The sequence below is a fragment of the Tiliqua scincoides genome, chromosome 10 (assembly GCF_035046505.1).
Source record: "Tiliqua scincoides isolate rTilSci1 chromosome 10, rTilSci1.hap2, whole genome shotgun sequence".
NCBI classification, from domain to species: domain Eukaryota; kingdom Metazoa; phylum Chordata; class Lepidosauria; order Squamata; family Scincidae; genus Tiliqua; species Tiliqua scincoides.
Genome location: NC_089830.1, coordinates 16,200,681 through 16,228,327, shown reverse-complemented (window position 1 = coordinate 16,228,327; position 27,647 = coordinate 16,200,681). Strand labels below are relative to the sequence as shown.

The 27,647-nt window shown below is 46.9% G+C and overlaps 1 protein-coding gene across 1 annotated transcript in view; it reads left to right on the top strand.

Annotated features, from left to right (window-relative positions):
• The window catches only part of ASAP3 (ArfGAP with SH3 domain, ankyrin repeat and PH domain 3), an 85,912-nt gene that overhangs the window by 34,462 nt on the left and 23,803 nt on the right, over nucleotides 1–27,647 (top strand). Inside the window, exons 5-11 of the mRNA XM_066638582.1 lie at nucleotides 2,915–2,964; nucleotides 4,501–4,627; nucleotides 17,482–17,567; nucleotides 19,033–19,108; nucleotides 19,298–19,384; nucleotides 21,090–21,199; nucleotides 23,858–23,927. Coding sequence (XP_066494679.1) covers nucleotides 2,915–2,964; nucleotides 4,501–4,627; nucleotides 17,482–17,567; nucleotides 19,033–19,108; nucleotides 19,298–19,384; nucleotides 21,090–21,199; nucleotides 23,858–23,927 — 606 coding nt within the window. The remainder of the gene's footprint in view (nucleotides 1–2,914; nucleotides 2,965–4,500; nucleotides 4,628–17,481; nucleotides 17,568–19,032; nucleotides 19,109–19,297; nucleotides 19,385–21,089; nucleotides 21,200–23,857; nucleotides 23,928–27,647) is intronic.

Below are 27,647 nucleotides of genomic sequence, written 5' to 3'. Positions count from 1 at the left end.
ACACCTTGTCAGGTTTATGATGTGGCCTTCCTGCTGAAATGTTTGGAGACCCCTACTCTGGCCAGCCCGCCTCTCTGCTCCCCCCATTCTTCCTCTTTTTGCTTTGTTCCCCTCAACTTCAAGAAGGGGCAGGTGGACTTAAAACAGGTGGTGGCCACCCCCCACCAATCCCTTCACCTGAGGCAACTATCTCCGTTGGCCCCATGGAAGGAACCAACCCTGTTTAGAAATCTTCCCACTACAGGACTGAGATTCCCAGGGTTACCTAAGAAGGAGAAATGACGGTTAAGTCAGTATGTCTGCCACATGGATATACTCTGGGGAAGAGAGACAAATGTTTTAAAAAACAATTGGGATTGGGACAATAGGTTTGGATTAAGGTGGGGCTGAAATGGTTGGTGGCTATGCTGCTAATTCTGTACCGTACTAGTGGAACAAATCCTGTTGTTGCTTAAATGGAGAATGGACTAGTGCCTACATTGATGACTTCTTGATACAGAGAGTCTTCTTCATTTTTTGCAAGGTGAAACATGCAGCATTTAGTCTGTACAGTTTTCCACTGTAGATGGAAAATAAGCCCCATCTGCCCTCTGTCCTGCATGCCACTTGAAGAGCTCTCTGAGGAGGAATAAGAAGGCATCTAAACCAGTCGTAGGAAAGCTGAATGACGGGATCTTAGGAAATCCTCGCACTGTAGGAGTGTCCCTCCTTGCAGACTTCTGTCTGAAACCTGTCTGGATTGTGTTGGCGACACTCTCTCTCCTCTTCGTGCCTCGCCCTGGGATCCAGTTGAACGGCTTTTACTTGAGACACTTGGGCCCAGTGACATCACTGCTCCTCCCAGGCAGTCCTGAGGGAGAGGTGCCCGCAAGTCTGTTTGAACCAAATACAAACACAGAGACTTTAGAAATGGTACCATTTCCTGGACACTGGTCTTCTCCCACGCTCCCTTGCGTTTTCCCTTTTTGGGTGGGGGTCATCCCCTATCTGTGGCAACTGCCTCTCAGTGATGGTCTGCAGTGCTTGACAAACCCCATTCTGTGTGTTCTGCTTTGGTACCCGGGAGGATGACCCTCCAGCATGTTTGTGCAAATGCAGAATTTGGGCTATTGGGCATTCTGGGATCCCTCTGCAAAACCCAGAGGGGTAACCATATTGATCTTTTGTGTGACAGATGGACACGAAAGTGTGGGTGTTGGGACTGAGGTGGTGATGGCTTTGTAAAGTGCCTGAAATTGCTAGGTGCTACACACAGAACACACACACGTGGCCTACCCTGGGACTTACCATCTAAAGATCTGGCACACTAGGGAGGAAGGGAAGAGCAGTAAAGGAAAGGAGAATCAGTCAAGGAAAGACAGGACAAATTGCTGTCACATCAGGACAATGGGAAGGGTCTTTTGCTCTCTGCCCCATGCAAAGAGGCTGGCTACTGATGGCGCCCAAGAGAGTGAGGGGCTTAGATGGCATTTGGGTCTGGCAGGCCAATGGAAAGGCTGTCAGACCCAGATGGATAAATACTCGAGACATTTGGCACTGACGAAAATTGAAATTTTATTTTATGGTTCTGTTTGTGGCTGCCCCTCCAACGCTGCCCATGACATGCCACATCTGGCAGTTGGCCAGCCAAACAGATGTCCTTGTCTGTCACATGGTCTTACGGTCTGGAAACGGTTAAGGTTTGTGAAGCTAAGCAGAGTCAGGCCTGGTTAGTACTTGGATGGGAAACCGCTTGGGAATACCGGGTGCTGTAGGCTTGTACCATAGTCTTTCGAGACTGAAGGTTGCCAACCATCCAGAAAACCTGATCCAAATTTCTGACCTCCTGGCATCCCAGCAGGGCCACTGAGAGCAATTTATCAGGGGGGTGAAAAAGCTTCTTTTGGGCCCCTTCCCAAAGGGGGAGGAGCCAATGGGGGAAGGCAGGATGGGGAGCAAAATAGGGCAGGGGGAGGGTGCTGACAGCCAGAATAGTCTTCAAAGCCCAGGTCTACCAGGCTTCTGGATGTGGAACCCGGGTCTTCCCAACTATGCAGCATTGGCAGCTGGATAAAGTAATATGTAAAACCAAACACACTCCTAAGTCTCTTTAAAATCTTTGAAATTTAGAAAATCATTGCTGAAAATTAGCATCAATGTATTTGGGCTCACTCTGTAGCCTTGCAGCTGTGCCCCTGTACACTCCTTCACGGTGATCGGATTCACAAGCCAAAGAGCTACTGTAGCAGGCCAGCGTACTCCCTGATTTGACACTGTGTTCAGGAGGGTCGTGGACGCATTTCTGGGCCCAGTGTGTATGGCTTGCAGCAGCAGTTGCCACTGTATGCCCCTGGTTGTGCTCCCAGCATCGTGCATAGGCAGTGAGCTTGGGTAGCAGTAGGCAACCTTCAGTCTCCAAAGACTCTGGTATCGCGCTCTGAAAGGTGGTTCTGGAACAGCGTCTAGTGTGGCTGAAAAGGCCAATTCGGGAGTGACAATCCCTTCCACACCGGGAGCAAGTGCAGTCTGTCCCTGGTCTGTCTCCCTGGCTGTGGGCCTTCCTTCTTTGCCTCTTAGCCTCAGACTGTTGGCCAAGTGGAAAATGTCACATCCCAGGAACTTTCTGGCCCCCCTCCTGTGACTCCTGGGCTTCCTTTCTGACCCTGGGCCCGGGTACAAATTACCCCCTTTACCCCCCTCTCCTAGGCCCTGCATCCCAGGACAGGGAATGCTCCGGCAGAGGCTGTTTTAACAGTTGTGACTTCTCCTCCTTGATGCAACTGATACACTCTGTGTATGTGTCTGGTGTTGGCAAGAGGTAGGGTTCTGGTGGCTTGGTAGGGCATTCCCTGCCCACCAGTACAGGCTTCTTGTTTTTCCTTCAGTGACCCCGCTGCTAACTATCCTCTTTCTCTTTTCCCCTTTCACTTGGCAGGACTCCAAGAAGCAGATTGAAAAGGCCTGGAAGGATTATGAGACCAAAGTGTAAGTAACCCCTGCTGCCTCTGGCAGGAATAAGACTAATTCTTTCCCCTCTTCTCCAAACAAAAGTGTCTTGTTGTGGGCCTCCTGTTGTGCGCAGGAGGTGGCGGAGCCCAGGTCAGCCAATGGGACTGGCCTTTTGAAATGTGCCACTCTGCCATCCAGGGACCACAATCGCCATTTGTGGCTGTGCTTTAAACAGAAGAATGCAAGGAAGATTTTGATTATTGCTGCATTGATCCCAGGAAACAAGACTTGGTCCCGGACAGTGACAGTGCTTTTATTTAGTCAATGTCTATTGAGGTGGAAGTTCTAGACTGAAAATTTCTCATTGCCTAGAGCAGGGTGGTGGTAGGAGTGGCATTGGACAGGCAATAGGGGCAAATGGATGGGAAGGGAAGAAGTTGGCTAAAGGCCCCCATGGAGGGATCTGAAGTCATGCAAAAATGCACAAAAGCTCCAGAACTTTTGGAAGACTCGCCCTTGCATGTTTCTGAAGTTTTGCGTTCGAGAGAGACTCTTTAAAACTGACATTAGCAAAGAAACCAAATTCAACTCTCCAAGTTTCCAGCAAAAATCACTTTTCATAGGAGAACTCCTATCTCAAGGCAGGCAGGCCCAAGACTTCCTGGTGCCTGAGGCAGAGGGCCAAATGCTGCCCCCCCCTTCCTCAGTGATCCACCATCCTCTCTTCGTCGCACTCCCTGGATTGGAAAAGGGACAGAGCAGTGTGGAGGAGAAGAGAGTGGTGGTTTCATCTCTTCCACACTTCCTCTTTCTTTTCTGTTTTCCGCTTCCTTTTTCAAACTAGGGAGTGGGAGGAGGGGGAACAGTGGACGTGAATGGGCAGATAGAGGTGGGTGACTTTAAGAGATGTACTGCCTAAGGCAGGGGTGCTCAATAGGTGGATCGCGATCTACCGGTAGATCGCGAGGCAAAATGAGTAGATCGCGGAGTGCCGACCCCCCCCCTTCAGGTGCCTCTGGGAGGAAACGCCGGGAGTAAGGCCCATTGTACTCAATGGGGCTTACTCCCAGGTAAGTGTGGCTAGGATTGCAGCCTCACAGCCGAATCCTAGGCATGTCTACTCAGGAGTAAGTCCTGTTATACTCAGTGGGGCTCAAGGGCTCATTCAATGTATGAATGTACACCAACATACATTGTACACATAAATGTTATATGTTATGATGGCGCGAACATTGTAAAAAAACTCTGGTAGATCTCCGGGCCTTGCTGGTTTTCAAAGTAGCTCTCGAGCCAAAAAAGTGTGAGCACCCCTGGCCTAAGGCAACCACCTCAGTAGGCTTCATGAATGGGCCAGCCCTGGCTGATCTTGTACTGCGGTTTTTGTGACTGCCTTGTTGCAATGGTAATTGTTGGCCATCTTGAGCATGCCAGTGGAAAGGTAGGATTACAAACCTCTGACAAAAAGAACGGCAAACTACTAGGGCTCAACACTATCAAAAATAAAAATGGAACACTTTGATCTCAAGGTCTGTTTTGTGGTCACCCTGTCTTTGGTTCCCCTTCTGTCCTCAGCACAAAGTTGGAGAAGGAGAAGGAGCGGACCAAGTTATCTGGAGTCATCCAGGCTGAACCGATGGCAACGGAAATGGCTGAGGACCTACAAAAAGAGCGCCGGGCCTTTCAGCTTCAGATGTGTGAGGTGGGGGCTTGTGACAACAACTCAGTTGTGGGTACTGGCAGTTTGACTGCACACAGTTGTCCCTGACAATAAGCTTTCTATTGGGCAAACAATGTTGGTGTCCTTTGAGTCAATGGATTCTCATTGGAACCTGATGCTCATTTGGCTATGCCCATGCCGACTTAACCATGGTCGGACTAAGAACCTGGTGGGACTTGCACCTAGTTCTCACTTACTTTCAGGCTGCATACCTGCAAGGTAAGGGTTCTTAGCCTTGCCTTCTCCCAAAATGCATTTTTTCTATGTACAGGCACTTAAGCTGCAGTCCTGTACGCACTGTCTTGAGAGTAAGCTGCATTGATCACATTGAGATTTACTCCTGAGTAAACACATAAGATTGCACTGTTGGAACCATTATCCCTCACATGCTATTTTTCTATGTGCAACGTTATTGTGTTTTTTCCAATGTGAACGTACATTCAGTTGCATGAACCTCAAGTGCAATAGCTCAGGTTCAGGACTTGGATATATCCTGAATTCACCTTAAGTTGATACAGACAGACCCTGGTAGCTGTGGGGGATGTGTTCCTGGGCCTCCGCAGATACAAGAAACTGTGGATATGGGGGGAACACTATAGAAATTGTGCCCACCCCCCCACGCCCCTTACAAGTACCTTTTATTTTTGTAGTCGTGGTTGCAACCCCACTGTTTCTTCCTTTATGTTCTTGCTTAACTAAAGAACTGAATGTGCAGGCAACTAGCCTGCATGCTACAGAGTGGACCCTAACTGAACTTTCACAGAAGCAGGAGTTCCTGCTTGAATGGCCACCAAGGGGAGGATCAGGGTTGGAACTGTAGGGAAGGGAGGATTGAATCCTTTCAACATATGCTACAGTCCTCATAGAGTGCATCCTCCCATACCATGGGACCTGCTAAAAGGCCCGAGAGAGACTGTTCCATTTGAACCAATGGAAGTTTGCTTTCCAGGACTAATGGCACGTTTGGCAAGGGATGGTGTGGACTTCCCAAGACCTTCTTTCTTGCACGCTGCGCTCCGATTATGATTGCATACCCCCTATTCTAGTGGATCAAATCAAATTGTTATATTAAATGAGTAATGTGATCATGTGGTTTTTTTTTGTCCCAGAAAACTGGTCTTTTTTTGTCAGGGCATTGGAAAGATTGCCCAGGATAGACCCGGAATGTTACCTGATTCCATCTCAGATCTGCCTCTTCTGCGCTACCCCTCCCCCCAAAGCCCTTACTGAGCTTCTCATGCAGTGCCATGAAACCCAGACATGCAGGGCTTTCTCTGCAAATGAAATCCGAAGTCCCACACTTCTGGGTTTCACGGCTTTGTATGTGTGAGAGTGTGTGTGTGTGAGAGAGAAAGGCATCCTGAACTTCACCCCTCCTCTTGATCCCTTGCGATCTGCTGCTGCTACAGCCCTCTTCAGGTGGCTGCATAGATGGGCCATCACTGTTCTTCCCTATCTGCCTTTTCCTGGCAGCTTAATCTCTCTAGCCCAAAACGTCCCCTTGGTGCATTTCTCATTTCCATCTGGAAAGGATGTATGGAAGAGGCCTTGCTTCAGGAAAGGCTAGGGTGGGATTGGAAGAGAGAAGCAAGGCTCATGTTATTGTGGCCTCCTCTGTAGAAAGGAATCCAGGCTGCCTTGATTCTCCCCAGCAGCTGGAAGTGTTTTTTGGTTCGCCATGCATTGCCTCCCTCCTGGTGTTCTTGCAACCAGTCATAAGAAACGGGATGGTCCCAAAGGTGTATTAACACCTTCGGATTGGCCAGTAGAATCCACATACTGGAGGAAGTCGTGTTTCTCCCTCCTCCCAATTCTGGCAGCCACTCAGCAAACACTGATTGCCTTTCTTTCAGTTTTTCCATTGCATTCTGAGAGATTCCTCTGGTTTGATGTAACACAGTTTGTGGCAGGCTTAAAGCAGACCACCTCGACCCGGACACTGCCAAAGAATGACTTGATTTGGCTGAAAGAACCTGTCTTTGTCTTTTTTGCAATGCACAGAGGTCCTCTGCAAAGCAGTACGGTGGCTGTGTGCTACCCAGTTGTTTGAAAAGCCCGAGTCCTCATATGTGTCGAGACTTGTTCCTGTCTCTTGTAGGCAGCTGACATGTGGGACTTGTGTTAGGAAAATATGTACCGATGCAGTGAAGTCCTGCTCTTTTTCTTTCTTTTTTTGCACTTCCACTTGACGTTATCTGTCTCTTTCTGTTTGAACTGGAATGCTGTGGAAAAGTGGAATATGGCTGTACCTCCACTGCTACATGGGAGCAGCACCAATAGGAAAAACAGCTCAGACTGAGTAGGGAGTGCTGAAGCTGGCAGTTGAAAGGGCTGGTAGAATGGGACTCACGGGGGGGGGGGTCAACTGACAGAATGCTCAGTGAGAGAGCAGGTCTGGTGCTGCAGCCCAAGTGGTGCCCTTGAAGAACAGAAATTGGGGCACAACTAGACATGCATCTGGACGGCTGTGGGCAAAGACTGTTTTCAAGAATGGATGGACTTGGGTGTGTGGCTGAGTAGGTGTAATCGGGCATTGATGTGCTTGAGTCCCTAACCCTAAGTCCCAAGTCGAGTCTCAACTCCTTGCTCAAATTTTTGAGTTGAGTCTCGAATCCAAGTCTCTTGAGTCTTTTAACCAAATCCTTTCATTGCCACCAAGCAGCTAGGTGGCAGGAGCAGGCACTTCTGGGTGCTGCCTCCTCACCACCCAACTGATTGGCAGCGACTAATAAACACCCACGAACACACCCATGCTATACAGATAGGGACTTGGTGCCAAAAATAGCTATGAGTCGTGAGTCCCAGGCTCTCAGTCCCAAATCAAGTCTGAGTTTTTGATGGATGAGCACGACATAGTATCAAGTCGTGGGTCTCGAATCTACATCCCTACAATCAGGATCATAGTGATGACCGGGGGCGGCGGGGGGGGGGGGACATGCTAGGAAATTTAACCCCTCCCCATTCTCTGTCATTTTTTTTCCTTCAAATTAAAACTATCTCTCCCATCCCTTTGCCCCATGGCATAACATTTACAGGAACCTATACTTGTATCTTTATATCCCCCTTGGGGAAAATAGCAGCTGAGAAGAGGATGGAAGCAATGTTAACCCAGCCCACAGGTGTACACATTTGATCCCTGTTGCTTATATGCAACGTTGGGCAGAAATGGCTTAATTGAGAAGAAACTACATGGGTGGAAAGTTAACCACTCCCTTTCTTGCCACCATTATCCACATTGGATTTTCCCTCCCTCCTCTATTAATTGCTGCCCCCCCCCCAAAAGCAGGAGATCTGATCCTAGATCTCTTAACATCACGTCTGGTTATGTAGTCAGTCTGCAAGACACATGTTTGAAACTAGTGCTATTTAGGCAAGAGGTAAGGCCCTGAAGTGTTGCCTCTGGCCTCTTGCCCTCTCTTCCTGGCACATCATGCTCTCAGCATGGGAGCAAGGGCTCGGTTGGACGTGTGCTCTGCAGCTGTTTTCATCCCAGAGGCAGCCTGCATCTGTTTTTTTCACTGCGTATTGGAATGTGTGAAAGAGCTGTGACAGCTGGCTGGGAGGGAAGGGAGTTGGCACCCGATGGCTGCCTGAACTTCACCCCAGGAGTAGGTTAGCCAGTTGACTGGAATCTTATGCACACTTTCCTGGGAGAAAGCCCCACTGAACAGAATGGGACTTGCTTCTAAGTAGACATGCAGAGGAGTGTCAGTGTCTCTGACCTACCCCCCAGGGTTGTTGTGAAGATAAAACAAGGAAGAATTGTGTATAGTGCCATGAGCTCCTTGGGGGAAAGGAGATATTCATAATGATTACATACCATGCAGCTCCCCTGGCATGTAAACAGGATTTCCAGACCATGAGATGCTGATTTCACCAGGGACAGCTTGCAAGCATTTAGTGGGGGGAGCCTTAAAAATGCGGACCCCCTAGCATATGCTACTTTTGCTACTACGTTAATCCAGCACTGTCTAGAAGCAGAACTATTATGTTCCTTTAGCATTTATTATCTTGAGGGCGCAATCCTAACCCCTGATGTCAGTGCTTTCCAGCCAATGTGGTGCCAATGGGGCGTGTGCTGCATCCTGCAGTTGGGTGTCACTCATGGAGGCCTCCTCAAAGTCAGGGAATGTTTGTTCCCTTACCTCGGAGCTGGAAAGCACTGACATAAGGGGTTAGGATTGTGCCCTGATTTATATTGTGCCACAAGTGGACAAGGCACTTGGAGGTTAAATGAATCCTTGACTTTTAAGGAGATGGTATAAGATAGGAATGGTTGACCCATTGTTCATGAGCCACATTCAGCTCTTTGATGTATAAGGTTTGGCTCTGGGAGATATGTTGGTTGAGCTCCTTTTGCATCACAATTACTATAAAAGGCAAATAATTTTTCAAGCTTTATAATTTGCCGGATATAAACTGAGAGTTCACTGGACTAAAACATAAGTTTAATGTTCATGGGGTGAGTAAATATATTTAAGAATTTAAATGCTTCTTAAATATTGTAACTTTCAAGCAGCTAAAGTTTCTCATATGCGGTTTGTAACGTTAAGCACGTTTGGCCATTCCCAGTGTAGGAGATACTGCTGAAGAGTAAGCAAAATACAATATAGCAAAAGAATATTTAGCAATATGTAATTTAGGCATGGGGTGCTTGACCAGTAATGCTTCACGTTTGGGGTGGGGCAGTGGCATCCTAGCTGCTGTGGCACCTGGGGCCACACCTCCAGGGGTGCCACCCCCCCCACCTGAAGGTGCTGCCCCCATGCTCACTCTCCCCCCCCTCCAAGGCATTCTGAAGGCCAGAGAGGCCACCCACAGCTTCCCTGGCCCTTAGAATGCCTTCAATGCCCTTAGAATGCATATCAGTTGAAAACTGGAAGTGACAATTTTTGGCCCCTAGAAGGCATTCTGAGGACTGGGGAAGTTGCACATGGCTTCCTTGGCCCTCAAAGCCTTAAGGGGGAGGCCCGTAGGGAGCAACCCTCAGATCAATGCATTGATACTATCGGTGGCCGACTGAGCGCTAAGGGGGAGTGGATGGTGGCATGGTGCCGTGCCCCAAAGGCTGGCACCTAGGGCATGTGACCCCCTTGCCCCCTCTTAGGTATGCCACTGGAGTGGGGTATTGCAAGCATGATTCCATGTTCATCTCTGACATGTTGAAGAGTTTGTGGAAGTTCTAAGATCCTGGATGCTGTTTGTGTTGCAGCTTTCTCAGAAGCAAGGGAGAGAGGGGAGCAAATAGAAAAAAATCCACCCAGCTCCCCAGGCAATCATCCTTGCATGTCACTGAAGCAGGTTACTGGTTTGACTCCCTTGGAGCTTTTTTTGCTTGTGCTTTTGTGATCTTCAGCTGTGTGGTTATGGCAAGAAATTTGACTGTTGGCTTCTTATAAATGGGGCAGGGTTTTGCAGAAGGGTAAAAGACTTCTGTGGCACTGGGAGGGCGACAGCTTTCCGTCCTTGTTGTGGTTTTTGCCTGGTTCTGTGGAATAATTGGGGCCCAGCCAGAGAGTGAGTCATCCCTTTGAATTGCTTCACTGTTAAATAAATAACAGCTTATGGACCTACTAGCTCCCAGAGGAGCAATAATGGAAACAGACATGAGGCATGTGTCATAGATCCAATGATTGTGGCGATTGTGTCCAATCCTGTAAAGTTCAAGGTGTTTGAAGGCAATGGGAGGAGCATCTTGAGCTCCTTGAAGGAAGGAGAGGGGAACAAATGCCAAAAAAAAAATTGAAGCTAAAACTTGGTAAGCTTGGTGTAATAAATCAACTTCAGCTTTAAAAAGTAGATTGCAATGTGAGACTCCACCCCACACAGAAACACAATGGGAACTGATGGCAAGTATGGGCTTGTGTGTGAGGCTAGAGAGGATGGACAGAGATGTCGATTTTCTTATGGGAAGGGGACTGTAGCTCAATGGGAGAGCACCAGCTTTTCATGGAAATGTGTGTAGCTCAGTCCCCAGCGTCTCCTCAGTCAGGACTTGGAAATATACCCACCCAGCCTGACACCCTGGGATGCCTATCAAAGGAGATGATACCAAACTGGATGAGCCTATGGTCTAACTCTGTGGTTCCCAAACTGTGGGTCGGGACCCCCTGGTGGGTCACGACCTGATTTTTTTTATGGACCTCCAAAGGGGGATGGAAAGATCAGATAGCCTCAGGCCCTAAGACAATTCAGAAATCAGAAACTATAACTGCTAATAACCTTGTGAAGAGTTTTTAAAAGTCTGGTAAACCTAGGTGGGTCCCGAAAGAGTGTCATTTTAAAAAATGGGTCCTGGAGCTAAAACGTTTGGGATCCACTGGTCTAACTTGTGATAAAGCCCTTTCCTTTGTTCTTCCTGAATAGTATTTGGATAATATGTGGGATTTAAAAAGGCATCAGCTGAAGTTTTGAAGTATGTAATTACAGTAGTTTTAAGAATTAGTAGTTTGGCCAACCCTTTAAACACCAGACAGATAATGTTGATGCTACATTTGAACTGGCAAATGGTTAGGAATCTTTCTGACACCTGTCTATTTCGCTGCAGGCATCACTCTACTCACTCTTAAAATGTACTGTTGGAAAGTGAGCAGGGACTGAATTCGTACAAGTATTGGGCCATTAAAAAGGTATATTTATTAGATTTGTGTTCTCCTCTTCCTCCAAAGTACACATGATTCCCTCCCCTTCTGCCTCCTCTTGTCTTCACAACAAACTGGACAATCGGGCTTCAATTCTGTATCTGGTTCAGAGTCGCCAAGTGTGGTTTATGAGTGAGTGGAGATTTGAATCTAGGGTCTGTCTGATCCAAGGACATCCTAAGACCCCCAGTGCCTGAGACAGTGCACCCAAGGCTCTCTCTCCTCCCTGACCAGTAGTGTACCAACCACCACATTTCTGTTCTTTTCCTTTTTTTCTCCTGTTCCTTGGCACTGTAAAGGAAGAAGTGTGGAGAAGAGCAGAGATGCTCTAGCCTACCACTCCACTGCTCTATTCCCTTCTTACTTTTCAAGTTCTGGGAGCAAGAGGAGAAGGAGTGAGGGCAGGCAGATGAAAGTTGGTACCCCTTGCCAATCGTTCTCTCCAGAGTGGGCAAATGAGCATTTATCTTTATACCACCCTTCCTTAAAGGACCTCAGGGTAGTGTGCAGGGTACCTTTCCTCCTTTTGTCCTAACAACAACCCTGCAAGGTAGGTTAGGCTGAAAGATAGTGACTGGTCCATGATCACCCAGGAATCTTTGTGGCTGAGTGGGAATTTGAACCTGCATCTTCCAGATCAAAGTGCAACATTCCACCTGAGCTGCCCTCATGGATGGGCTGGCCCTCCCCTAGCCTAAGTTTAGTGCATTATTTTTCTAGCTTTCGCCATCAGCACAACAAGCATTTTTTGCCACATTTTGCAGAATTTGGGTCTATTGGATCTCAAGGTTGCATCACAACTGGGGGCAAAAATTGGGGCCCCGGGCTATTTTAGATCTGTTCTTAGCATCTACCAAAGGAAACATTTTATAGATGTAGGAATGGGCTTTCACATGTTTTCCTTGAGGTCTGTGCTGTCGGCCCCTGGTTCACCAACTCTTGCTAGTAACCGCTGAACCACTTGGCTCTTGCTCTTTAACAGTTTATTGGAGTAGTGTCAGATAACAGAGAGGAAGGGGCCTCTTCCTGTGAGTCGGGGCAGTGGAGGGGGAGTCGGCTTGTGATTTGATTTGTGTTAGCTGTTTCATAGTAACCTATGCTCTTCATTTCATTTATTTGATAGCACAGCTTGAACATGTTTCAAATTACTAGCATTGGCTGGGATGGGATTTGATCAAGACTTTCTCCTCTGTTGATACAGTTTAAACCCCCTGGTCCAGTGGTTCTCACACATTTAGCACTGGGATCCACTTTTTAGAATGAGAATCTGTCAGGACCCACTGGAAGTGATGTCGTGACTGGAAGTAACATCACCAAGCAGGAAAATTTTTAACAATACTAGGCTGCAATCCTACCCACACTTACCAAGGAATAAGTCCCATTTACTATCATTGTTAAAAAAAATAAATATATAGTAGCTTGTTAAAAGTACAGGTCTGTAACATTTTCCCAAATGCAGTCACATACCATGGTAGCATCAAGTCTAATCTATTAAAAATAAAATATTGAAATGAATGGGGACCTACCTGCTATTGGCTCTCAACCCACCTAGTGGGTCCCAACCCACAGTTTGAGAAACACTGCCCTGGTCTAAAATAACATAGCTTCATTGTTTTAACATTGATAAAACAATGAAGATATTTTTTTCTGTTCTGCTAACCTGCCTTCCAAGGTGTGCACTGGGGATGCTTGTTCATAATAATAATAGTAATAATAATAACAATAATAATAATACAGGTACCGTATTTTTCGCTCCATAAGACGCACCTGACCATAAGACGCACCTAGTTTTTAGAGGAGGAAAACAAGGAAAAAAATATTCTGAACCAAATAGTGTAAAAATATTTAATAAACTATAACAGAATAACATTTGAACCATGTAAAGTGAACAGCAGTCAACAGTGGCATTAAGAACCATTATCACTGTCATTAACAAATGGAGAGACTTAAAGGTTTGAGTACTCTAGTTTTCTGGAAACCCCAAGAACTCATCATCGCTAGAGTCAGAATTTATGAAGCTCACAAAAGCAGGTGCACACAAATAGGGGATCACATTATCTTTCTGCTACAATGATGTTCTGCCAAATTCCAATCCACTGGGCCTCGTGCCTGCTTAAGGCTGATCAGTCCCCCTTGTGCAACTCACCAGTGCAGCAAGCAAAAGTGAGTCCAGTTCCAGTCCACAGATGCTAAGTATATCAGTCCCATCAATCAGAGTTACCAAATCAGAGTCCAGAGCCAATAAGCCAAATTACAGTCCAAGGTCAGGTTCCAGGTAGGTCAGTCAAATCCATCAAGATATCCAAGTCCAGTCACAATCCACAGTCAGATTCCAAATTCAATAAACCCAGTCAGTCTCCTCTCCTACCTCCAACCTGCACTCCTTCAAAACCCACAAACCCTTTCTGCCTCTGGTACTCCTTATATCCCTGAGGGCCTTATTGCCTTCCAGTGGCTGCAGCTGTGCAGCACACTCTGCTGGATGCCCAGGCCTTACCCTTAAAGGGGCCACTGCTGACACCACATCTACCTCCTCACCAGATCTTCCTGGATTCCAATACAAGGGGGGGGAAGCAGATCTCCATACATACCAGTGCAAAAGCAGGGGAAAGGTGTGGGGGAGGGAAGATCTCTGTATAGACATCACAGCAAGACCAGTGCAAAACCCCTTGCACACAGAACCAACAGATGGAAGTGGGGGGGGGGGCAGATCTCCATACATACCAGTGCAAAAGCAGGGGAAAGGTTTGGGGGAGGGAAGATCTCTGTATAGACATCACAGCAAGACCAGTGCAAAACAGAACCACACAGACCCTTGCACACAGAACCACACAGAACCGTCAGGTGCTCACTCCCTGGGCTCCCTCCCTGGGCTCACAAGCCTGCCAGGGGCTCACTCCTAGGGATGCTTGGACGGGAGAGAAGCCTGTGATTGACTCATTTCGCCTGGAGATCGACTGGTAGCTCTCAATCGACATAACGAGCACCCCTGCTCTAGGGGCTTGCTCAGCAAGACTTCCACCCCACCCACGCTTTCCTGGGTGTGAGCCCCAGTGACTCTGAGACTTACTTCTGAGTAGACAGGAGGGCTTGCTCAGCAAGACTGCCATCCCACCCACACTTTCCTGGGAAGGCGAGCAGAGCAGAGCGGGCAGGGGCCGGGGGCGGAGTTTTTTTTTTTGTTTTTTTTTTTGCAGTATTCGCTCCATAAGACGCACACACTTTCCCCCCACTTTTTTGGGGGGGAAAAGTGCATCTTATGGAGCGAAAAATACGGTATTTCTATACCGCCTTTCTTGGTCCTCAGATTTCTCCTTAGACTTTATTCAAGGCAGTTTACATAGGCAGGCAATTTTTAAATCCCTGTAGGGATTTTTACAATTTGAAAGAAGGTTTCTATCTTTCAAGAAACCACAATATTCAGGTGTTTCTTTCTTGATTTGGCCGCACATTCTGGCCTCCATCCTCCCACGCTCAGAGCAGATGGAATAATTCATCTTGGATCCTGTGTTCATCCAACAAAAAGTCACTAGGACTTGGGCAGAGAGTCTGGTATGCAGTTTGCTGTCTTGAAGGCTCATGCTGCCCCAGTCCAGAAGTCCTTCGGGGCACATGAGAGAGTGTAGGTAGAGCCTCTTGTCACACCCACAGGAAATGTGCATGTTACTCTTTGGCAATGGGGCTTTATAGGGTTGGCCCATCCATGAGGCCAACTGAAACAGTTGTCTCAGGCAAAGGGCTGCTGGAGAATTGAAACTGGAGTTGAGACTTGCTGAGTCGCTTCATAGGCAGTTTTGCTGTATACACCATCTGTAGATTAAAGGACTCCCCCCCCCCCACCTCCAAGAGCAGTTGCATTTCAACCATGGAGTTCCAACCTAATGCACAATTTGGTCCCCACCATCTTGAGAGAAGAGAGTATTTTGGTGGAAGCAAAAGGTGGCATGCTGTTTTTGTGGTGCACATATCCTGCTTTTGATGAAATGGTCTTGCCTGGCTGAAGGCAAATGATTTCCCTGTGGGTGGAAGGAACTGGCTTCTGCAGTGTGAAGCCAGGTGGCTACTGGCCTCAAGGCCACAGTGTTGACCCTTGCCCTGTAATGCCTGATGCATTTGACAGAGAATAGGTGCAATTCATCTCTCGTGTCTCGGCTTGCATTCTGGTCATAAGCAACAACCCACCGTCACTCCTGCTCATGTGATAACACACTTGTGGAGCGCACAGATCCGACTGTGGACAAGGGCCTTTTGCAAGTGAACTGCACACCTTGTCCACAGTTTGATCTGTGAACGCCTCAGGTGAAATGGGTGTGTTATCACAGGAGCAGGAGTGTCGGTGGGTTCTTGCTTGTGGCCAGAATGCAAGCCGAGACATGAGAGATGAACTGTACCTTCCAGCTTCGTAAAGGTGGGTTCTTGCTTTCCTTTCCAGTCTTAACATAACATGCAATAAATATGTGAGATGCTTACATGGTAGCCAGGTTATGCTCGTGAGTGTGAATCTTCTTAATGTTAGCTTCCCTGAAGCAACTGCAAAACAGGGGGAATATAAACCCCAATATGAAATTAATCCATACACCAGCCATTTTCAACCACTGTGCCGTGGCACATTGGTGTGCCACGAGTGGTCCACAGGTGTGCCACAGGAATTTGGGGGAAAGTCATTTATTAGTAGGGCCAGTGGGGGTTGTAGGCTCCCACTGGCAGCACGGTGTGCCTTGTCAGTTGTCAAAAACCTGATGGTGTGCCTTGACAATTTTAGTGCTTTGTCAGTGTGCCATGAGATGAAAAAGGTTGAAAATCACTGCCATACACTCTGGGCCTTTCCCAGTTTGAAGAGACACTTGGCCAACAGTCTGAGGCAAAGAGGCAAAGAAGGAAGGCCCACAGCCAGGGAGACAGACCAGGGACAGACTGCACTTGCTCCCGGTGTGGAAGGGATTGTCACTCCCGAATTGGCCTTTTCAGCCACACTAGACGCTGTTCCAGAACCACCTTTCAGAGCGCGATACTATAGTCTTTCGAGACTGAAGGTTGACAACATGATGAACACTCTGGCACATTTTTAGCCATTTTAGAAGAGTTCGTATTTAGTAACACTTTTATCCTGCTTTTTCCTCTTTAAGGACCTCTGGGTGACATACGTGGTTCTCTCAAACCCCCACCCCCATTTTATCCTCGCAACGGCCCTGTAAAGTAGGTTAGAGGAGACCAACAGCCCAGTCCTGTCCATTAGGATTTATGACAACAGAAGAGTCTGTTGTAAAATGGCTGCTGACGGAGCAGACGGTGCCCCATTGGCGGCCATTGTGGAAAGCCACCACTATAGGTGGCACCTCTCCACCATTGTCTCCAGCCTTGCCTGCCAAACCAAATAAGGCAGCAGCAGGAAGGGGACGAAACTGGGGAGGAATAGAGCAGGAAGGTGGCAGGAGGGGGTGGATCCAGCAGCAATTGCATGCGCCAGATCCTAGCTCTTCTTTTTTGAACCTCCCCACCCCTTTTTTCTCCTCAGACCAGCTGTAGGGCCGGTGCAGGTCTGAGGTGGCCCATGCGCAGCAAGAAGCTTACAGAATGCGAAGAGGAAATTTTCCTTCAAAGCGTCCCAATCCACCCCCCACCCCCCGTTGGATACGTCATGCTCATTTGCGGCATGGCTGCATGGGCAGGGGGTGGGCCTCTGAGGGGAGTGGGTATCCCATTCCTATTCACCTAGTGAATCCCGTTCACCGAGAGAGCTTCTTGGTTATTTGGGGGTTTGAACTTATTATTATTAACTTTTATTTTTAAGAATATTTATATGCCACTTTTCAATGAAAAGTTCACAAAGCGGTTTACAGAGAAAATCCAATAACTGATGGGTCTCTGTCCCGAAAGGGCTTACAATATAAAAAGATGCAAAAGAACACCAACAGACAGCCACTAGAAAAGACGCTATTAGAACTTATTTATTTTACACATTTTTATACCGCCCTTCCTCCAAAGAGCTCAGGGCGGTGTACACAACTGCTCCCCTGCGTTTGTCCTCACAACAACCCTGTGAGGTAGGTGAGGCTGAGAGAAAGTGACTGGCCCAAGGTCACCCAGGAAGCTTTGTGGCTGAGGTGGGATTCAAACCTGGATCTTCCAGGTGTAAGACCACCTCCCAAACCACCACACCTAAGCTGGCCTTTGCTTCTTTTTTCTCCCATCTAGTATCTTCTCAAAGCCAATGAAAGCCAAACGAAGCAAGGTCCAGACTTTTTGCAGAGCTTGATCAAGTTCTATCATGCCCAATACAAGTAAGTGGTGCGCGAAGTCCAATTTACTATTCCTTATAAGCCACCTCTCTCTTCCTGTGATGGATTTCTAAAGGACTGCTGATGTTTGCTTTTGCTCCCAAGATGGTTTCAGCTAACTGCCAGTCCTTATGGTTTTTTGATGGCAAAAAACGCTCTATAGCAAATCAATTTAAAAAACAAAGTTTCTTCCTATTGAATATTTTTCCTGGAAGCTGTGATAATGACACCAGACATATTCTGTTGTATACAATTATTGCAGCAAGATTAATCTGTGCTCAGATGTGGAAGAGCTCAGTAATTCCTATTACAGATATGTGGATTAAGAAATTATATGAAATTATTGAAATGGATGTCTTAACTGAAAGATTGAAGAATGGCAAGATAGAAATAATACAGCAATTATGGAAGCCATTTTACAGATGGATAGACAAACGATTATGAGTCATTTAAGTAATGGGTTTTCTTTATGGTGATTTAAAATGGTAATAACTACAGTCCTGCGAATTCCCAATGTTTTTTCCCTTTGTACTACCTTCAACCCATGTATATTTAGTTCCTGTACCCATATCTTTATTCAATAAATTTTTTTTTTTAAACTAAACAAAGTTTGTTTGCTCCGGTGATTTAAAAACAGCCTTGCTGACCTTTGTGATGTAAGATAAGAATCATTAAGAAGACAATCCATCAATCAGTCCTCCTCCAAGTGCTTACAAAGGCGCTTCACTCAGTCTCTCCCTTCACCAATGTAAAGTGATCACCTTTCTTTCACATGCTCAGGGGGAAGGGAGGAGTTGCCTGGAGAGAGAAGGATTGATGGATTGTCAGCCAGCTGCCCCCCCTCTCATTAAGGAGGCTATTGTTAAAGGACTGTTCAGTTTTTTAAACTGATTTTAAAGGGATGCATTTTTCCCCTTTTCCAGGGATCAGCACATTCCTTCTCATTTGCAGGGGCCATTCCTGTTGAGTCAAATCCGTGTATAAAAAAATCTGTGTATAACAAGGCTGGACATGTAGTGTCACCCGGTGTGGCCTTTACCACCCTAGCAATGCCACCATGCCCTCTGCCTGTTCAAAAGGCAGGGTGGTAGGGGGACGTGTTGCAGTGGCAAGGGGAGGGGACAGGGGAGATTGCAGGGGGTAGAGAGTTGGTGTACACTTCAGAGCGCACCATCAGGGGAGGGGAAGAAGACTGAGGGTGAAATGAGGGTACAGGGGGCAGGAGAAGATGTGGGGGGACTTGCCATGGCATGCTTTATGCACTGCAAGAATGGTATGCTGCAATTCCGTACCCTGCCTCATGCACCACGTTGGGGGCCTTGCTAGGTGTACAACATGTAAATTGCTGTGAGCAGTCAAAGGCACTATAAAATTGTTTAAGTATTATTGCAAAGTAACTTCAGAATGTGCGCTCGTTCTCTCTCTCTCTCTCTCTCTCTCTCTCCCTGCTGATGAAAACCTATTTCAGTTTCTTCCAAGATGGCTGGAAGGCATCCCAGAACTTGTACCCATTCATTGAGAAACTGGCTGCATCTTTGCATGCGGTAAGGAGTTGTTAATCATTCCCCCCCCCCCCATGCTGAGCTTCCAAAGTGCCCTGACCCTAACTAGCACCCAAGAATGGCTTTGCTACATCATCGCCATCACTCTGGCGATGGGCTGGGCTGGCTTGTGAGCCACCCAGAGAGGCATTGCTTCCCTGCCTGCTGTTAAGCTTTTTCTTTCCTTTCCAGCTTCATCAGGCAAAGGAAGAGGAGGTGAAGCAGCTCACTCAGATCCGCGATTCCCTCCGAGGCATCCTGCAGCTGGAGAACAAAGGGGTGAGTTTTCTGCTTAGAGTTCCTGGGAGGAAAGTGAGAGCTTGAAGTGAGGCGTGACCCAGCTGGGGCCTTTAGGATCAGTGAGCTTCAAGGTCCCTAGCAGGGTAGGTTCTGTTTTATATTTGGGGCTCAGTTTACGTACCAGTTGCTGAACCATATGAATTTCTTAACAGTGTAATCCTATGCATGTCTACTCAAAAATAAGCCTCATTAAGCCCAATGGGACTTACTTTCAGATAAATATGTATCGCAGTGTTTCTCAAACTGTGGAACGGAGCCAATTTCAAGTGGGTCCCCATTCATTTCGATATTTTATTTTTAATATATTAGACTTGATGCTGCCGTTGTATGTGACTGCATTTGGGACATGTCACAGATCTGTACTTTTAACAGGATATATATATAGTCAATGGGGCTTAAACCTGGGTAAATGTGGATAGGATTGCAGCCTAGGATTGTTAACAATTTTCCCGCTTGATGATGTCACTTCTGGTCATGACGTCACTTCTGGTGGGTCCCAACAGATTCTCATTCTAAAAAGTGGGTCTCGGTGCTAAATGTGTGAGAACCACTGATGTATAGGATTACAGCCTTAATCCAGATAGTAAATAGAAAAAGAATAACTCTGTTGGTTGTGATCAAAGGATCATCTACTGAAAAGATTTTTATCCCACTTTATCCAAGGCTCAACATGGTCTACAAGCATAATACATAAATGCATCTAGTCCGGGATTTTGCTTTCCTCAGTGGCCAACCAAGGACCTTCAGGAAGCTCCTGAGTAGGGCAGGCTTGGGAGATCTATTCTGTTTCTCTTCTCCAAAACAGCTGGCATTCAGAAGTTTGCTGCCCCTAAAGCTTTGTGCTTCCATTTGCTCTGGTGGCTAACGCCCCTGAATCCTTGCAAAAATCCACCACCCTAAACAGTGTATAGCAGTGTTTCTCAAACTGTGAGTCTGGTCCCACTAGGTGGGTTGCAAGTCAGGTGGGTTCTCATTCATTTCAATATGTATTTTATTTTTATTAATAATTATTATTAACAGAATTTATGAACTGCTTTTCAACTAAAGTTCACAATGCAGAGAAAAAAATCAAATAACTAATGGCTCCTTATCCCAAAAGGGCTCACAATCTAAAAAGCTGCAGAAGATCAACAGCAGACAGCCGCTAGAAAAGACACTGCTGGGGTGTGGAGGTCCAGTTACGCTCCCCCTGCAAAAAAAGGGGAGCACCCACTAGAAAAAGTGCCTCTTACCCAGTTAGCAGGCTATTTTTAATACCTTAGACTTGATACTACCATGGTATGTGACTGCATCTGGGGAAATGTTATAGGATCTGTGCTTTAAACAGGCCACATATTTATAGTGGGTCCCGACCCACAGTTTGAGAAGCATTGCTATGCATTGTATAGGGCAGCGAGTTTTTCGCGAGGATTCTGCAGCTCCCCCGTTGGTTTTCTTGGCTCCTCAGGTAGTCACAGCTTGCAGTTTGGAAACAACTGCATTGGGACAATTTGTTTTAATGAATCAAAAGGTTTTTAGTTGATGAATTTAACAGCTACATCTATGACCCCGTTTGTGCTTCAGCTGTTGGTGCTCTGAAGGATTTTGAGCAGGGTCTTCTGTGGCATGGTAGGATATCCTGTGTTCAATAATAGCTAACAGTTGTGTGTGTGTGTGTGTGTGTGTGTGTGTGTGGCCATCTCAGGAAAACCTCAATAGGAAGAACTCTGGCAGTGGATACAGTATCCATCAGAACCAAGGCAACAAGCAGTATGGGACTGAGAAATCGGGTTTTCTGCACAAGAAAAGTGATGGGTAAGAACCATATGGTTTCACCACTGAAGCAAAGGGACTTTGTTTTTAAAATTTATTATTATTATTATTATTATTATTATTATTAACAGTATTTATATACCGCTTTTCAACTAAAAGTTCACAAAGCGGTTTACAGAGAAAAATCAAATAACTAAATGGCTCCCTGTCCCAAAAGGGCTCACAATCTAAAAAGATGCAAATGAATACCAGCAGACAGCCACTAGAACAGACAGTGCTGGGGTGAGGTGGGCCAGTTACTCTCCCCCTGCTAAAAAAAGGAGCACCCACTTGAAAAAAGTGCCTCTTAACCAATTAGCTTTTCCCATGTGAGTTCTGGGAAGGAACGGAACCCTCACGAATAATAAGACACAACCAGTATCTGAATGGTACTGATAGCCCTTGGTGTAGTGGTTCAGGAGTCAGACTTGGATCTGGAAGGTCAAGGTTCAAATCTCTGCTCAGCCATGAAGTTTCCCAGGTGACCTTGGGCCAGTCACTCTCTCTTAGCCTTGCCTACCTCTCAGGGTTGTTGTGAGGGCAAAAGGAGGAGAGAAACTACGAACTCCACCCTGAGCTCCTTGGAGGAAGGGCGGTTTAAAAATAAATAGTGGAAGTGCTTTCAGATCAAACACACCAAGTTTGTTTTTGCTGTAGGGCTTGCTCCTGCTATTTCATTGTTACAACACCACCACCACCACCACCCCCTGCTTTTAACAATTGCTGGCAGGTCATCTACAAACACCTGTGTTGCATTTGAGCACTCTCAAGGTTGATCCAAGGCATTTTTGCACCTGAGATGGAGTAACTATGCTCTGCTTGCCCGTAAGATACATACCTTAGGGCTCTTTATCTCCCTTTCAGTTCCCCTTAATGCAGAATCTTACTCTTATGAACAGATGACTTACAAAAGACATCTGCCCATGTCTTTTTGATGCCAGTACAAAAGACATCTGCTAAAGAGATGTTGACTGTCTTCTCCCCCCCTCCCCCGCTTCCTCAACGTGTGTGTTAAAGGCAGGGGGAGAGAAGTTCCTCTTATGATGAGTGACAGAAAGGGATGATTCAAAGTTTGGGAATGGTTGCTTATGATTTGTGTGAATCTCCAGGGTCTCATCTGATGCTTCTTTTAAACAGCTGTGTCACGAGGCCTGTTCCAGTGTGTTCCAAGGGTTCAGATGACTTCATAGCCACTCTCATTTTGGGTCAGTGGGAATAGGACATCGGGAAGTTTGGGGGCATCAGGAATAGGTTCTCACTGCAGTTGTCAAGGTTGCCTCTTGACTGCCTCCACCCTGGCCTTGCCTGGCTAGATGTTCACTGAAAGAGAGAGCAGGAACCATGATCACTCAACTGTCACACCTACTCCTCAACCTGAGGATATGAGGAAACTGTCCCTGCAGTGAGAATTTCTCTGCCTCGACTTCACAGTGGAGACTTCACAGGTGTTTTAGTCTGGATGTAGCAGAAGTGTGGAGCTTGGGTGTGCAAAGCAACTGTGCCGATTTATTCATCCCCTCATCTGTCTTGCATCCAAAGCTGCTCTGAGGGGTGATGGAGTCCTTTCCTTTTTGGAATGCTCCCCAGTCTTTTAAAAAAAATGTAATTGCCACAAAGAAAAAACAATCTGCACCTGTGTCAGAAATCTTTTTCTGATCTTGGCTTACCTTGATTAGGAAATGATTGGTGCAGGTGGAGAAGGCCACATATAGGCAGTCATGCTATTTTTCAGCTGTGTTTTAAAGTTCTACGGTTCAGGAAGAGCTGCACTTTCATGCTGTTTCTGCATGTTCACATGGGCTCAACTTTTAATTTTTTCCCTGTTTACCCTTGCGTGTGCAAGTGCGATTTCATAGGTAAGGTCACTGAAGTTATGGAAAGTCCCCATCACATTTTGTAGGTGTGCCACCACACCCTTGACAAATGTCCACATTTAGAGAGGGCCAGGATGGTGTTGTGGTTTGGGAGTTGAACTTGGACCTGGAAGATCCCCTGGACCTGGAAGTTCAAATTCCCGCTCAGCCATGCGGCTTCTTGGGTGAGCTTGGGCCAGTCACCATCTCTCAGCCTCACCTCCCCAACGGAGCTGTTGTAAGGACAAAAGGAGGAGAGGAACTAGTACACCATCCTGAGCTCCTTGGAGGAAGGGCAGTATAAAATGCTTGGGGCTCAACTAGAGGCAACGGGTGCAACTGCCTGTATATTATCCCTGGGTATGCTGTATTTACATATGGAGTAGAGATTCTGTGACATGGAAAGGACTGCACACCTTGCCTCTCAGTACTCCATTGTTTGAAGAAGGTTCACTTCTGTTATTGGGAGTACTGGGTTGAAGGGAAATTGTTTTAACAGCAGTAGACACAGCTTGGCAAGGTGGGGGAAGAGTTTTCACTTCCCTCTCCTGTATGCTCCTTTATGCATAAAAGAGAGACTGCTTTCACCACCTCCTTTCATGTGAATGGGGCGGACACATGGGCATTGGCCCCATCAGTTCTAGTCGGGTCCCAAGACCTGTGGTGTCAACTAGATGAGATGCTCCATCCCAATGTAACAGCTGTATAATGTGGGGAGGACGAGCAGCAATTGCAGTCTTTGGCCTTCAGTGGAGGGAGGCAGTCTGTGATACAATGAGCCTCCTTGCTATCCCTCTCTCTGTCTTAGGATTCGAAAAGTCTGGCAGAAGAGAAAATGTGGCGTGAAGTATGGCTACCTCACCATTTCGCACAGTACTGTAAGTGGGGCTGGAGGGTGGGGTGAAATGTGACGATCACAGGCCTCCTGAGGGTTTTTAAACCTTTTGCTCGAGGAGGACCTACTTGGACCTCAGTGCCCATGTCCTTGTCTTGGAGGGTTTTCATTTTCTCCTATGGTTGGCAGCCTTCAGTCTTGAAAGACTATGGTATAAGCCTACAGCACCCAGTATTCCCAGGCAGTCTCCCATCCAAGTACTAACCAGGCCTGATCCTGCTTAGCTTCTGAGATCAGAATAGATTGGGCATGTGCAGGGTAACCTTGAGAACCATGACAACATGTTAGCTGAAATAGTAACCACTACTTTCTTGATATTGCTTGAGGACCAGTCAGAGACTACCTGGAACCACAAAAACACACCTTGAATATCTTCCCCCCACAGGATAACATATTTTACCTCTTCCAACTTGTTCCTCTCATCTGTTGTGATTTTGTTAAAAGTGGCTCCTGCCTGGAGGTGTCCTAGACATGAAACTGGGACCAAACCCTTCACCCTTTTTATTCTACCTCTTTGAATCCTGTCTGTGTGTTTAGTGTGCTTCAATCTCCTCTCTTTTATTATTCTCCCGTTGTTCTCTCTCAACGGTGCTTGTTTGTTCAGCTTCCTCTGTCATACCCAACCCCACTGCTTTGTTGTGTGGTCCACAAATCTTCCCTGTTCCTAGCAGTCATTGTAACCACTTGCCCCTGGTTATTGTAGATTCCTGCTTCTGCCTTGTGTCAAACCTTATTTGTGAGCTGCATTTTGATGTGGTGGAAAAACATGATGCGACTCCTCCCCCCCATTCTGTGTGTTCAGTTATCTGATCATGCCCTCATGTGGTGAGTGCTGATATTAATGCCAGAATGAACCCTATCCTTCAAACACTTTCAAAAAGGAAAGAATGTTGTGGAATCTCAAAGGCTAATGGATGCATTGCAGTGTAGGTTTCTGTGTATTGGACCCCTATATCATCGGATGCAAGGAGTTTACCAAGGCTGTCTTCCAGTGGGTTCACTTGTGTTGTTCAGTATCTGCTCTATCAATATGAAGGTACATTTGATCATCTGTTTACCATCTAAGTCCAAATAACATACTACATTAAGCCTGTCCTTAGGTCAGGTTTAATGCAGGAAGTGAACCAGAAATGCTGTGCAGGAGAAAAAAGTGGCATCCATCAAGTCCACGGCAGGATTGGCTAAGCAACAGCAGCACTTGCCTTGCTAAAACAGTATCTCTGGAAGAAGGTCAGTATCTCCATCAAGACCAAAATTCACCTCTTCTGAGCACTGATCCTGCTAATTCCCCTAAATGGATCTGAAACATGGACTCTGCTCAGATCAGACATGAATAAGCTTGAGGTCTTCCAAATGCAATGCTTGAGTCAGATCCTGGGTGAATGTCTTTGTGATCACTGTTGTTAACAAGACAATTTGGATAAGGTGCAGTCGTCACCAATCAGTCAAAGAGCAAATACACAAAAACACAAACTGCCATGGTTTGGCCACGTCTGCAGAATTAACTCCAGCTGGCTGCTGCACCAGCTTCTCTGGCGAAAGGGACCTCCCTACTGGAGGGGTCAACGGGCAGCACCAAAGAAAGCATGGCTCAGACACATTGAGGAAGACCTAAGGAACCAACGTTGGACCATCAACGAGGCAAGAAATATTGCCAACAATCTCAAAGAGTGGAAGAGTGTCATGAATGACAGATGGATCCCAGCTGCACCTACAGCAGCATATTGGTTGAGAGGACAACCTGCTCCCCAAGCGCCAGCAGGAAGAGGAAGAACCACCACCACTAGCACCACCATGTTTCAGGTCCACCTCACAATGTGATTGACATAACGTTTATAAAAACAGTATGCAACAAGGAAAAACTGCAGACAAGCAGCAGGGGGAAAAACCAAGTCAGATCTTTTCATGCTGCATTTTAAAATTGGGTTCTTTCTCTCCCTCTCAGGACCAAATGGTTCCTCATTAGCCCTTTGGTGGCAGTTAGGGAAAGGGTCACCTCAGTCGGAACAGCAGGAGCCAGGGGGGCAGCTAATCAGGTAGCCCCCTTCTACTTTTCTTGGTAAAAACTAAATTGGGTGGGATAGGAGAGCGGGGAGCTGACTTGTGCTTGCAGGATGCTATTGTGTGTGTGTGGGGGGGGTGTGTGTGTTAAATGCTTCTCCATTGTTCCATCAAAAATCAGACCTTCCCTCAGGTATGCCCTTCCATGAGATATTTGCCCTCAGTGCTGTTGGCATCCTTCCGTCTCGGAAGACTATGGTGTCACGCTCTGAATGGTGGTTCTGGAATAGAGTGTCCTCTCCAGTGCGTGAAACCTGGGTAAAGTAGGTATGGAGGATAGGCTGTGACCCATGCAGCAAATCCCCCCTCTCCATGTCGCTGAAATGGTCCAATGGAAAGGCAGAGGCCAATACGGCTGGTTCCAGCGACGTCGCAGGAGTTGCCAGAACGTGACTGTGTTCAGCCATGAACTGCCTCAGGGACTCCGGCTCCGGATTTTGCCTCGAGGTTGACTCCTGAAGCCTTTTCCATAACTGGATGTAGCCACAAGGCAGTGGAGGTTTGGGATCAGAGTTTTCCTTCTCTCAGATGAGCTGCCTTCCCAGGCTGAGGAGTCCCATCTCCCAGGTGGCTGTTTAGTCACCTTTTACGACAAGTACAGCCAAACCGAGGGCCTATTCTTATCCCCAGCCCCCAGGGGATCCCTCAGTGCAGGAAATATTTAATTCAAGGGGGATTTTTGGAGAGAATATAACACTGGGAGAAAGTTTTCATTCCTTTCCTTATACACTGCAGTTCTAGGCTGGTTTAAGCCATTTCTGCCCAACGTTACACGTATGCAACAGGTATCAAACCTGTGGGCCAGGCAAAAATGGGTTAATGGAGAAAACGCACCTTCGTTCAGCTTCTCTATTCAACCTGCCGGTTAATGGTGGTGGAATGTCAGGTGTAGTTGGTCCTTAGATGGTAAATGGATGTTGTATGGAGACACATTTGGGCAAGAGCTGGTGATTACCACCTCAGAGTGAACCCTGGAGAATAAGCTGGATGCACACCATGCACCTGAGGAAGTCAAACTCCAGTCTGGTGAGACTCCATGCTGTGATGAATCTGTTCATCTTTAAGGGGCTACAAGATTCTGAGAGGCCCCGGGGATGGAGCTGACCCCGAAGAGAGACCAGACTAGCACCTTGCCTTAATTTGGACGTAGCAAGGTATCCTTGAAAAGTAAAATTAGGGATGGCAGTTTGCCAGGGACACAATGCAAAAAATTTGGACCATTCCCTGCTCAATGGCACAGAATCCAACATTTCGACCAGGGCTGGTCCAAGAAATCTTGAGGAGGCATTCCAAATGTTGCCTCCCTTTACCCAATGATGTGGCAGCCTTTGCTCCTTTTACTGTCCAGTGTTCTAGCACAGCATTCTCATAGAGTCATAGAGTTGGAATCTAGTCCAGCTCCCTGCCTGTAGCAGGAAATCCTCCTAAAGCAGTGGTTCCCAACCTGAGATATGTATACCCCCAGGGGTACTTGCCAGGACCTTTAGGGGTACTTGAAAAAGAATTGAATAATGGCAGAAAAAGGCAGGTCTGTATTGGAATGCCTTGCAAGGCCGGCATTAGAATGCCTTGTGGGGCTAATACGAGGGGCACAATTATGGAAATGTGTATTCCTTGGCAGCCCAAGAGAAAAAATATTGTG